Here is a 14,002-nt window from a genome sequence, read left to right on the forward strand (position 1 = left end):
AACATTATGAGCTCCTGCTCTCTTGGATCCAGACCCGAGTTGTTCGTCTCAACTGAGAGTTTCTGTGTGCCACCCATGCTGCCCCCCCAGCACTACGGGGATCCTGGAAAAGCCCACACGGCAGTGCCAGGCACGCAGCCTGGACATGATGCTGGTAGACGGGGTGCTGTTTTCCCAGCGCATGATTCATACGAACTCCCTCCCTATTTCTCGGGCAATGATCCCTGCAGTGTACCAGAATCTGAATTGTTCAAATAAGTGAGCCCTTTGTTCCTGCTCCCTTCAAGCACTATTTCATTCACTTTTTCAAAAATTAATACTTTTTTTTTTTTTAGAGAGCGCACAAGTGGGAGAGGGGGTGAGGTGAGGAGCAGAGGGAGAGAGAGAATCCCAAGCAGGCTCCATGCTCAGCACAGAGCCCAACATGGGGCTCGACCTCATGACCCTGAGATCATGATCTGAGCTGAAATCAAGAGTCAGATGCTTAACAGACTGAGCCCAGGTGCCTCTAAGTTAATACTTTTATCAAAGTAACATGTGATGCAGTTTCAAGTCAGATGGTTCTAAGAGGCTTATTGTGGGAAAAAAAGCCCACCCCCAAGTCCCAGCACCTTCAACAATTTCCGCTATTTCTTACCTATTTCCAAATAAGTTGGCACAAACCATTATTCCTTGATTATATCCATTTTAGATTTATCGAATTTCAACTCCGTTGCGTGAAGATTAAGGACTCCAATATAACCACCTACACTTTCCCGTTTCCCGTTTTCCCAAAGTGGTGGTAAGCCCCATTCTGGGTAAAAGCCCCAGCTGCCAGCATTACATTAGTATGACTAATCCAAGCAGCACCCTTTTTAGACAACCACTTGTTTTACCTAAAGGTAATAATTGCCTTGCTGTTACCTGTTTAGTTTCTTTGGGCCCATCATTTTTTCCCCAAGAGCTCCTGTAGATTCCCAAGTGCATGCCCACATTAATTTCCAAATGCACTGGGTAATTCATCCATCCATTCTTCTCTTTGGTTTCGTTTTTGTTGCTGCCTCCTTTGTTGTTTGTCCTGGGACCTCCCTATAGCCATCCTCCATCCTCTCCCTCTAGCCTAGACCTGGCCTCATCCATAGACCTCAGCACGGGACCCCTTTCCCCTCCAGTCTGTCCCTCACCCAGCTCTGGAGTGCGTCCTCTGTTTCCTACATCCCGAGTCTCCCTGTGTTTTGTTTTACACCATTTTTTCACTGGAGAACATCCTCCAATAAATCCAGGGAAGGTGCATATGGGAAGTACAGTGTTTGGGTCCTTGCATATCTGAAAAAGTCTTTGTGTTACCTTTATATCTGATGGATAGCTTGAGTGGATATGGAAATACGGAATGAAGACATCTCTCAGAGTATCAAAGGTGTTGCTTCAGAGTGTGCTGGGGGGAAGTCTGCTGTGCTGCACCTTGTATGTGGACCCTCTCCCCTCTCCCACGACCACCCGTGGGCTCTTTTAGGGTTTCCTCTTTATTCCTCTTCATTTGAAATTTTAGGGCGGTATGCCTTAAAATGGGTCTTTGTAAATCGCTAGGATGTGTATTTGATGGCGACTTTTAGTCCGGAGATTGGTATTCTTCAGTTCTGGGAGAGTTTTCTGTACTATTTCATTGATGGGGTCTCCTCTGTTTTTTCACGTTCTCCTTATGGAACTGATGTTAATTAGATGCTGGGCATAGCCTCCTTCTATGATACCTTGTATCTCCTATTTTCCATCTGTCTGTTTATTCTACTTCCTGCAAGATTTCATCGATATAATGTTTAATCTCTACTGGCTTTTTAACCTTTGTGATCATGTTTTCGATTTCTGAGACTCGGTATTATCTGATCTTTCTTTACATGTATACACTGTATTGTCTATTATCCTGTTATTGCCTTTAAATGTAACATTCTCTTATCGTTTCAATATTAATTACACACTCCGTGCCGTTTCTTTTCGGTTCTTTTTTTCCCCTCTGTGTATTTCCTATTTAGTTTGGCCTCTGTCTTTCATGTAGGAGGCTTGCGTCAGTCATCTGTTGATCTTGGTCCATTCATCCATGTGGAAGAGTGAGGCTTCTGGGAAGGAGTGGTCTCCTGGTGGACATCCTCGTGGAGCAATCCGCGGGCGAGCTGGTTCTTTCAGTAGGAGCCCTGAATAGCAGTGTTTGGGTGTCCTTTCCCGTGGCTCTTCATTCTCTCCAGAGGAGAATCTTCCCACTTCCTGTCTGGGTGTTCATCCTCCACTTCCTGTCTGGTCTTCCACTTCCTGTCTGGGTGCGTCCTCCACTTCCAGGGTAGGGGAAGGAACCCCTCCACTTGGGGTATAGACTCCCTTTCTATTCCTGGTGCTTTTGATGGGGGCCTCATTCCAGCTTTCTATTCATTTTCTTCAGAGAACGAATCTCTGACATTTCCACAGCGGAAAAGTGAGGAAAGATGCTTCATTGTGTTTTGTTCTATTTGTCATTTTCCCAAGAGTAGGAGCACCACCTTCCTGCCTTCCACTCTTTCTTCACCAGGAGGCAGAACCCATGACCCAATGGGTTTCTCCCTCACATCCCCTTGCTTTGTATTTTATAGTCCCCTGTTTTGCACAAAAAGAGCAGGAAAATACAGTCATAATCAACCCACGTTGCCGAGGATTAGAGTGTGGTCATGAGAGAACAGGGTTCCAATGGTGAACTTTAAGTAGAGCAGGAGGGGCTATAGAATGGGGGGGGGGGTCCCTGATGACCCACACAGTTGCATGCTCAACAGCATTTCTGATGTGTGGTGTTTTCTTTTCTTTTCTTTTAAATATTTTATTTATTTATTTGACAGAGTCAGAGAGAGAGAGAGAGCATGAGTCAGGGGGAGGGGCAGAGGGAGAGGGAAAAACAGATTCCTCGCTGAGCAGGGAGCCCGATGTGGGCTCAATCCAGGAACCCACTGAGCCACCCAGGTGCCCCTCTGATATGTTTTAATTCACCAAGTTTACGGGTGGATGAGGGAAAAAAAAATTTATGACCAGGGGATGGATAGAACTCATTTAGACATGTGTGTCTTATTGGGTGGGAGACTCCCGTGGGAAGTCTGTCTTTGATGTTGTGTGTTCCCTGGAAAATCACACAAGAAAGCAGAGCTCTCCTGCCAAGGCTTTTCTCTTTGGTTGTGGCTTCTCTTGCCAAACTAAAGAAGCCATAGGCCAGCCCGGCAGGAGGCAGTGCGCTTGTCCCACCCGATGGGCGCGATAGGGTGGGTGTGGATTCTAATCTCCGCTCTTGCCCCACCTTTGGGCTATGCAACTGAATCCTGCCCTCTCTCCACTGGTAAAGGGAAATTGCTGTCAAAAATTAGTCACTACAACGATTTTCAAAAGTCTTGCACACCACAACTGCTAGGTCATAAAATTAGTGTCTTTTTAATTTTTAAAAAGGCAGGAATCTCAGGGTGCCTGGGTGGCTCAGTTGTTAAGTGTCTGCCTTCAGCTCGGGTCATGGTCCTAGGGTCCTGGGACTGAAGCCCACATAGGGCTTCCTGCTTGGCGGGAAGCCTGCTTCTCCCTCTCCCACTCCCCCTGCTTAATGTTCCCTCTCTTGCTGTGTCTCTCTCTCTCTGTATCAAATAAATAAATAAAATCGTAAAAAAAAAAAAAAAAGAAGAAGAAGAAGATGACGAAGAAGGAATCCCATAGGTAATATGGGATTGACCATCCACACTTAAATATACTTAATATTTAAGTCATACTTAAATGCTTAATCCCAGCCCTTATCCTGCCCAACGATGATAACGAAAGAAACAAAACACATGATCACCATCTAAGGGTTGACTGTAGTTTCCTTCTTTGGGTTAGAGGAAAAGTTGGCATGAGCGTTCTTCAGAGTGAATTTTTAGGATCACCTTTCATGACCTATCACTGAACTAGGCATATAGACAGCGCTTAGGAGATTGTTGTTATTTAAGGCTTTCCAAACCCAGGGAGCAAGGATTTGCATATTTCCTATGAAATTACCAAGTCTGGTGTCTGTGTGTACCCACTGAGAGCAGATCATGTCAGAAAAGAAGCAGCTAAAGATTCCCGCTTCATGTGGGGTGGGGGTCTTGTTCCACCTACTTTTCTGAGAGCTTCCACATTGGTCTGAGAGCTTCCCATGTTACTGACATTTAAATAAGCATCCTTGGGCCACATTTGCTATGTAGGGCTAAACACCGTCGCTCTTGTTGGAACTGAAATAAGTTGTCTTTTATCCAAGATCTTCAAAGAGCTTTGCTAAGGAGCAGATAGTATCATCTTGTCTGGAGTTGAGAGAAACAAAGCCCACAATCAGGCCCCACAGCACAAAGGAACAAACATAAATGTTCATCTCAGACCATCAGAATCCTCTTCCTTATCTCTTAGTGCAATTGTCGCAGGGTCAGTGTGTGTTAGTGTGTGTGCTCATGTAACAGGGGGTAAGAGGAAAAAAAGAACAGAGGGGGACTTTCGTTTTCAATTCTAGAAACAAATTCACTTGGGCTCATCATCTTGGTGGTGCCTGGGGCCTCTAAAAGGGAGACTCCCCCCAGGGCCTGACATGGGTGGTAAACAAGAGGCAGCAGGAGGAATCGCTGAGCCACAAAATGAGATTATGGTGACCCAGCCTGGCTGGCTTGTCCCCCTCAGTGGCTCATCAGCTAAACTTGAAGTAACTTGACAGATGAAAAACTGGCAGAAGGCTGAGGAAGACGGTTATGCAAGACCATGTCGGTCCTATCCGGCACCACAGTCCCCGTTTGCTCGAAGCATGTTCACGTAGCCATTGCGAGTTGTGCAGGGAGCTGGGCCACCTACACAGGCACAGGGAGGCCAGGCGCGGCATCAGGACCACTTGGATCATATAGTGACACAGGTAGACACACACGTATAAATAACGCTGCCCTCCTCTTTAAAATAATACATCTTACCACGATTCCTGTAAATGCTCACTGGTGCTGAGAACAGAGGCAACACTGGGGAAGTCCGTTTATAACCCCCCGTGAATCTAAGTAAATACTGCAGTCAGGATGTTTGCAGTGTGTCTCAGAGTTTCCAAGTCACCTATCCGTGTCCTCACCAAACTCAGTAAAATAATTGGAAAAGAAATCGTTATCCCCCTTCTTCTGATGAGGGAAATGAAACTCAAGGAGACCCAGTGATTTATTCAATGTCTCAGAGCTGTTAGGAGATGGGAACTAGTACCTGGAACTTTCCAGTGGGGGTAGAAATGATCTTAAGGAGGATGGCAAGAAATGGAAATCTTTAGGCATTTTGTGGTGAGAAGAGGGGTGGCGGCGGTTAGCAAGAGAAGACCCTTGGGGCATCCCTGCCAGCTGTTCTGGATGGACTCGGTATAGATCATCCTCAGTGAAATCTTGTCAACCTAGCATGTGGTGGTTAATCACATTTTCTTTTACAATTATCTTATTCATCTTATGTGGAAAGTTGGAATTTCTGTCACTCCTGACCACAGAGGAATGCTTTCCATTAAGATCGAGGGCTGTATGAAGACCACCACCAAGTCCCTCAGAGTGAGGGGAACGTGAAGAGGCCCTCCAGTTCTCGGGACTTTTGGAGAACGTCCATAACACCTGCCGCTCACGGTTCTCCTGGGGCCATTTATTTGGAACTCTTGGAGATCCACAGATGGAAATCTTTCTGAGAATATTGTTCACAGTTACGCTGCTGATAAATGACCTTAGGCCTCTTCCCTCGGCTAGTGAATCACCTGGGATCAAGCAGTGCTGAGTGGGGGTTGAAGTGGGGCCATCCTCCCCCACCCCCCTCTGAGCGCCCAAGCGCACACCGGCAGATTTGTATGTCTTTCCGTGGCATTTTTTCAAAAGATGAGAGAAAGCCCAACACATTATTCTGTAGTAAGTAAAACAGATGCCCAGAGTACAGCCCTCGATGGCCGTAATAACTGGAGGGCATCACATTCCCTCTACCAGCACCTTCCTCATACCCGTGCGTCTTAGGTAAAGTTCTTACATGCCCATCAGACCACCCTGGATTCCCAGGCGATTTTGGAACTCAGCAGATACCCCCAAGATGCGCCTGTCCAGCAGCTCTGAGAGCCTCAGAGGCACAGAGGATGGTCATACCCCAACCTCGGAGTCATGCCAGCTGGGAGGTGCTTACAGCTCTTCCCTGATGGGCCCTCTCCCACTCCCCCTGTCCCATGTGGTCCTCAGCTAGCGAAAACCCAATGTGGTCTTTGCGTGCCCCCTGTGAGGTCTCATTCAGCTTATTTTCTCTGCTGGAGCAGGGACACGTGAAAGATACCACCTCCGGATTGCCAGAAAAGTCACATAAGAATAAGGGAGAGGCAGGGGGCACCTAGGTGGCTCAGTGGGTTAAGCCTCTGCCTTCAGCTCAGGTCATGATCTCAGGCTCCTGGGATCAGGACCCACGTTGGGCTCTCTGCTCAGCAGGGAGCCTGCTCCCCCTTCTCTCTCTGCCTGCCTCTCTGCCTACTTGTGATTTCTGTCAAATAAATTAAAAAAAAAAAAAAAAAAGGGAGAGTCATCTTTTGGATGTTAGCTGGCGCGTGGTCTCTGACAGGAGGTCCCCTGGAAACATCTGTCTACCCCCTGACTCAGGGAACTCAGCTTGTAGGTTTTGAGGCACAAGAGGAAATGTGTGGTGTGGGCAGAAAGTCTCAAACACTGATGCATCGCAGTGGATTTTAAAGAAGAAAATCCCCCGGGAGGGTCAAGTGTAAAAAGCAGGGGCGGGGGGCACATTATGAACAGGAGACGTCGGAAAATGGAGTAGAAGCTGCACGGTAGGAACGTATGTCCTTCAGATGTCTGTGCTGACTGAGGGCAGACGACAAGATGATTCCTGAACTCAGTATTAAGTAGAGTTGGTGAGAAGGATTAATGCCCTGCACTTCCATCGGATTGTGTAGGCACAGGTTCTGTCTGAGCCACGTCAGTCTTTAATCCATTTCCCTCTTCCTGTTTTGACTTGCTCTGTTTTTTAATATCGTCCCCGGGAGATGGCCAAGGTCAGAGAGGGTGAAAACTCACCCCAGTTGAAGGGCGAGGGTGCCCGGTTACCCTGAGGATGAGTGCTGTGAGGAAGAACTTGGGTAAATTGGGGCAGGCATTGAACTGTGCATTTTGGGGAGCTTGACTGAATAATGGCACATTCCAGCTCACACTCACCACCAGGGTGGTCTCTGACTGACTCTCCTGGAACTGTGTAATAGACTACATTAAAAAAAGTGAAATTTTAAAAATGTTCTGCCTTTGCTACTCTGCTTCTCCCCGCACCCCACAAAGGAGGTACATTTTCATTTGGCAGATGAGTCAAATAATGAACTAAAAGCTACATTCACACTAGCAAGGGTTGTTCCCGGTGGCTGGTTTTAGGTTGCATGCATAAGCCTCTCCTCGAAGGTTAAAGATTAGCCCACCATTGACCATTAGTTGCAACACGGGTGTAAATGATTGACTGGAGAGCACACATCCCCGGACCCAGCCGTGCATGTGAGCGCCCAGCATGTCCTTGGTGGGAATGGAAAGGAACGTCATACAAGTAGAAATGGGCCATTGTGGAAACCCTGGACAATGTTTCTGTTAAATCATTTGTACACTGTTAAATGATTTACATTCTGATGGGATCTGGTAATCCCGGAAGGGTAATTCCACGCATTCCGCTGTGTCCCGACCCTGACAGTCTGCATCAATGACAGTGGCCATAAAGCTCTCTCGGCTGGTTAGGCATAAAGAATTATTGTGCCCGATTCTTCCATATGCTTTCCTTGGTTCTCTTAGCCCACACTTCTGAGGTGGTTCGGTAGCAAATATCATTATCCATCTTTGCAATTACTGAGACTGAAAGGGCCCAAATGATATCCATCCCTCAAAAGATATAGGCTTGCTTGAGTGTGTTGGTTTGAATTCCAAGGTCCGACTGTGGACCACAAAAAAAAAAAAAAAAAAAAAAAAAAAAAACCAGAAAGAAAGAAAATCCATGAGTTGGAGTTTGGATTATAATCCAAGAGAAACGTAATTCTACATTTAGCTGACTTCAATGACACATATGGTTCTGAGAACATGTTGGCTAAGACCAAGTCCTTATTTTTCCTGCTTGAAATGTAATTGATATATAACATTATAGTGGTTTCAGGTACAACATAATGATCCAATATTTGTGTACATTATGAGATGACCCCCACAATAGGTTTGGTTAGTATCCATCATCTCACATACACATTTTTTTTCTTGTGATGAGAACTTTCAAGATCTGCCTGTCTTAGCAACCGTCAGATACACGGTTTAGTAGCAACTGTAGTCACTGTGCTATATATTACATCCTCAGGACTTACTTATTTTATAAACTGGGAAGTTTTTAACTTTTTGGACCCCTTTACCCACTTCCCCCAGCCCCACCTCTGGCAACCACCCACCTGTTCTCTGTATCTGTGAATTTGAATTTTCTTTCTTTGGGTTCCATGTACGTGGAACAGATAAGTGATACTGTATAATACATGTCGTTCTCGGTTTGACTTATCTTACTTAGCATAATGCCTTCAAGATCCATCTATGCTGTTCCAATGGCAAGATTCCATCCTTTTTTATGACTAATATTCCATTGTGTGTGTGTGTGTGTGTGTGTGTGTGTGTGTGTGACATTTTCTTTATCCATTCATCAATTGGTGGGAGCTAGGTTGTTTCCAAGTTTGCAGCTGGCTGTCGTAAATAATGCCGCAGTGAACATGGGGGTGAAGATATTTTTTCGCAATGGTGTTTTCATTTCCTTTGGACAAATACCCAGAAGTGAACTTGCTGGGTCATAGGTTAGTTCTATGTTTAATTTTTTGAGGAACCTCCAATCTGTTTTCCATAGAGGCTGCCCCACTTTACACACCCACCAGCAGTGCGGATGAGTTCCCTTTTCTCCACATGCTCGCCAACACTTGCAATTTCTTATCTTTTTAATAAGAACCATTTCCAACAGGGGTCAGGTGATACCCCCAGAATTCTTATTGACTTGGAGGAATACATGCACTCAGAGAGGTCACCTGCTACACAAGAGGTTGGGGATTGTTTTTGGCCTCCTCCTGAGGTCTTGTGGCTTTGGGAGAGTCCCTTGACATTTTTGGATTTCTGATCTCAATAACAGCAGAGGGCTGGGCTAGCTGGTGTCCAAGCCTGGCTTAGCTCTAACGTGCTGTGATCCTGTCATCTGCTATAGCATCTAGTGATACGAGGGAGAGAAAAAAAAATAGACATTTTTGTTGAAGTTCAAGACAGAAGTACAGCATTAGTTCATTTGTTTATTATTTTTCTGTGCTGATGGACTCCAGAGTTCCCACTATTTGCTTTTCTTTTTTGTTTTTGTTTTTTTTTTAAGATTTTATTTGTTTATTTGACACAGAGAGAGCGCAAGCAGGGGGAGTGGCAGAGGGAGAGGGAAAGGGAGAAGCAAGCTCCCTAATGAGCAAGGAGCCCAATGCGGGGTTTGATTCCGGGACCCTGGGAACATGACCAGAGCCAAAGGCAGATACTTAACCAACTGAGCCAGCCAGGCGCCCCAGAGTTCCTTCTATTTTTATGATCTGAACTGTATATGACAATTACAATGTCATGCACTTAAAATCTGTGAAGAGGGTAAATCTCGTGTTATGTGTTTTGTGCCATATGGTAAACACACACACACACAAAGGGACACAAAGACACTTTTGGAGGTTACGGATATGTGTGTTACCTTGAATGTGGTGATGGTGTCACAGGTGTTTGCACACATCCAAACTCCTTAAATTGTTTAAAAATTAAACATGCAGCGTTTTTATGTATCAATTACACTTCAAAAAGCTGTTTAGAAAACAGATAGAAATTATATACATATTGAAATATACATACTTATTAGATATATTTTCAAAAACCACAGAAAGGTTTATGTCCTTTTAAGACCATATCCACAGATGATAATGAAATATTTAGGGAAAGAAGGAATAGGAAAGAAGCATTTTTAAACTTAGACTCTGTGGGACGCCCGGATGGCTCAGTCAGTTAAGCGTCTGCCTTCGACTCAGGTCGTGATCCCAGGGTCCTGGGATCAAGTCCTGCATCGGGCTTCACGCTCAGCAGGGAGCCTGCTTCTCTGTCTGCCTGCGGCTCCCCCTGCTTGTGCCCTCTCGCTCTCTCTTCTTCTCTCTGACAAATAAGTAAACAAAGTCTTTAAAAAAAATAAATGAATGAATAAACTTAGGCTCTGGCAGTGCTGGTCTGCAGAACTTCCTGCAAGGACAGAAGTGCCCTGTATCTACTCAAAATCCCTGTGGTAGCCGATCGTTACATCGAACTGTTGAGTGCTTGAAAGCAATGAACCATTGCAATGAGCAACTGTATTTTTAATTTCATTTCATTTTAATTTAAAGAGGTACAGTCCTGTTAATAACTTTTTTTCCAGTAAAACCTTACTCCTAGTTCTAAGTAGAGTTCACGAAGAAAACACAATTGGATATCAAGTAACCATACTCCATAGCTGAATCAGATTAACAAGTTTGTAGGACCCTCAGGACTGGCTCACCACCTAATTTCTCAAGATTTAAAGATGAGGCCTTTGCGGTGACTGGGGAGGCCCGGGACCACTGGGAAAGCCGTGAACAGGGCCAGGGGGTTTTTGGGGGTCCAGTCATTGAGACCACAGATATTCTGAGTGTTTGAGGTTCTGGAACACAGCTCAGAAAAGGAAGAGTGGGCCTTTTTCTAGGAGATGTCATGAAAAAATCTGTAGAAGTACCAGCTTTAACCTTCTTTGTTGTTTTTTCCTTTCAGGAGCTGATCGACGTTGACAGTGAAGTGGTGTTTGAATTAGCCTCCTATATTTTACAGGTAGGTCGTTCTGCCCTCATGTGTGCATCCCAGAGCCAGACACAGAAGAGACAAGAATAAGATGTAACATGTACAGCCAGCTGCCATATGCTCTCCCTATTCGTCATCTTAATTATTTACAACAGTAACAGGATGGAGCTATGCCATAGCAGTAAATGAGGAGCTTCTGGGATTCCCAAGTTTTAGGACAGGGTCTCTCTGCAAAGGAAAATTGTCTCTACATCATTTGAGTCCGGGGAAAACTGAGATCATTCAGAGACCCCATTTCCTTCAAGCGTGGTGCCCTCCTCACTCTGGAGAAAGCCAAGTAAATAGCAGAATGAATTGACAAGAGAATCATTTCACACATGTGGAAAGGCAAGGAGACCATTAGCTTATGTCATTATGAGTTATTAATGAAAATTAGCAACAATGACCGACCGTATTAGTCACACCAGCAAGATGAATTGAAAGAAGGTCATTAATTTATTTCTCCTGTAAAGCTTTATTGAACAACTACTATATCCAGGGCATGGTGCTAGAGTCATTAACCATGATTCCTCTGCAGTAATTTTGGGAAGGAGCCCACAGTACAAGACAAAACAAGTAACGTTGAGACAGAGACAGCTCTACCCAGACGCACATTCTGATTCTGAACCTTTAAACTAGAAAACGGTAAACCAGGGTCCTAAGAGGGAGAAACTTGCATTTTGTCATTATGAATCACTCTCTTTGTATATTACTTTCTAAGGTGTAATTTAGTGTCTTAGATTCAGGTGGCAAATGTCTGGTCCTTTCCTCATCGTCTTCGTGTAGCAGATAGGACAACAGCCGTCATAAGCTTGAGTGTTTTTGAAATGTATTTGAAAGCCTGGGATACTGGACTGGAATGTTTCGCTGACGTTGACTTTTTTTTCTTCTACAGGAAGCAAAGGGAGATTTTTCTAGGTGAGTTTACAAAAGGTTTGGGGGCTTGGGGGGTTGTTTTGTTTTTGTTATTTTGGGGATCCTGTGCTGTGTTACATCTCTATTAAAAGAAATTATTCTTTGGATCCTTTGTAGGAAGGCAGTGCTTTCATAGTATATATTGGTGATGAGATCCAACCACCTCGGGCAGAGGAAACAGTCATAGCGAGGAGGCTGTTCTGTACTAAATGAGAAGTCTAGCAGTGACTAAAAGCTAGGAGTCGCACCCAGTGTCACCCATGGCCATTGTCTAGAGGGTTGTCAGGTTGCCCAAGTGTGTCCATGGAGTCAGGAATCACCCCTCTGGTGTGAATAGGGCTTCAGATAACCCTGCCATGTGGATATCTTTTTTCTCTCTCTCATTTTTAGTTCCCTGACCATCCAAAGGACAAAAGCTATCCCATGGGGAGAGTTCCTTCATAAAAGTATTACCGTCCCCCACTTCTACTTTACTTCCTTCTCTAGATAGTACATTGGAGAGAATGTCAGCGCTTAACCACTGGGGACATGTGAGCTGCTTATTAACCCCGTAGAACTGGCAGCTTCAGTCTTACCATTCATTCCCTGAGGCCTCGCCTGCTGACCTGCATGGTTGCTTTCCTCTCAGTTTCTCATGGTCATTACTGGAGCCTGTATAGGGGAGGGAGTTGTGGCCGCCCATCAACAGGAATGTTTGCTCAAAGACAGACATGACTCCTGGTATTCTGGTTTTTGAACTCCCTGAGATGTCTGGGAGAGCCTGTGTTTTAGACTCAGGGTCTAAATATCCAAGAAAACAGAGTATGAGGGCCTAGCATTCTGTCTCATCAATAGGAAATTAGCTAAACTGGTATTAAAAAGAAAAACAAATCCTGCCTCTACTTCTTGAAGGAACTCAGTATGTTTTCTCTTGCTTTGGTGGATTTGATCTGTAAGGTAAGGTTTTGCGAGCCCTATGGTTCTGTTGTCATTACTCAGCTCTCCCTTTGTAAACGCAAAAGCAGCCATAGACAGTGTAAATAAATCAGTGTAGCCCCGTTCCAATAAAACTTTATTTATAGACTTGGAAATATGAATTTTGTGTACATTTTCTGGTATCATGAAATACTATTGTTTTGATTTTTCTTTTCCCCTTCACCATTTAAAGAATGTAAAAGCCATTCTTAGCTCGTGGGCCATATAAAAACAGGAAGAGGGCTGAAGCTAGCTGGTGAGTTGCAGTGTGCTTACCCCGGATTCTAAAATTAGTCCCTTCAGCTCCATTTGAATATTTGTATAAGGGAACCTCCAGGCCCCTTTTATTTAGACTTCCCAAGTTCTTGCTATAAAGCAGAGATAGTCACTTGTTTGGGGGGTTTTTGTTTTGTTTTGTTTTGTTCTGTTTTACTAAGGCTGTTTTACATCCTGAGCTGGAGACCTTAAACATTGTAGGTGGCCAATACCCAGTCACCGAAGTTGTTGAATGAAATATTTTCTAGATCCTGAAAATATCCCGTTTTTTATAGTTGTTACTTGTTTTATGCCTTTCATTTGACATTGGAATTTGGGGGTTTTGATAAGTGCAGGGTCATAGACTCACAGAGGTTTCTGGTCTCATGAAAAAGAGTTTAACAACCACAATTCCCGTGGATTCCCTGAAGGTAATTTTCTCCCGTTGGCTTTCACCAGCCCTGAACTCTGCTGTAAATATTATTTATTTTTGAGAGTCCTCTGACAGGATGGAATGTGAACTGGGACCAGCAGAGTCTGGCCCCACAGATCATGGGAACGTGTGGCCACAGGGATTGCCAAGGAGGAGGAAGCGCAGGCCTGGCCTCCCAGTAATTCATGGTCCCCTAAAGAGCTTGTGGAATGCCAGCTTGTGGGCCTCAGAGAAACAAAGCCTCCTGGTTTAGCTTCATTTGTCAAAGTGTGGCCTCTCCGTTTGTTTGTCCCCAGCTGTCTGGTGAGAGAAATAGCTGTCAGGGGAGGGAGAGGTCAGACACCTTGGCCCAAAGGTCAGTTGATCTGCCAGCCTAGCACTCCCATCATGGAAGGTGGACAGGACTTATTGTGTGGGGTGCCCTGATGAACACCCAGTGTCTGCAGCAGGCCCAGCGTTTGCAGGCTCCAGTGGCCTGGAGTTTGGGAAGAAGAGAAGTAATTCTAAATTCCTTGTCTGTGCCCTTTCTCACCGAAACCCAGGGAAAGCCCCAAAGCATTGACGCTGAGCATATTTG

General features: G+C 44.9%; 1 protein-coding gene across 10 annotated transcripts in view; it reads left to right on the forward strand.

Annotated features, from left to right (window-relative positions):
• The window catches only part of FRMD4A (FERM domain containing 4A), a 609,448-nt gene that overhangs the window by 488,408 nt on the left and 107,038 nt on the right, over positions 1–14,002 (forward strand). For all 10 annotated transcript variants that reach the window (XM_059184088.1, XM_059184090.1, XM_059184094.1 and 7 more), the window contains 2 exons: positions 10,803–10,859; positions 11,764–11,786. In XM_059184088.1, coding sequence (XP_059040071.1) covers positions 10,803–10,859; positions 11,764–11,786 — 80 coding nt within the window. The remainder of the gene's footprint in view (positions 1–10,802; positions 10,860–11,763; positions 11,787–14,002) is intronic.

The sequence above is a fragment of the Mustela lutreola genome, chromosome 8 (genome assembly GCF_030435805.1).
Source record: "Mustela lutreola isolate mMusLut2 chromosome 8, mMusLut2.pri, whole genome shotgun sequence".
Classification (NCBI taxonomy): domain Eukaryota; kingdom Metazoa; phylum Chordata; class Mammalia; order Carnivora; family Mustelidae; genus Mustela; species Mustela lutreola.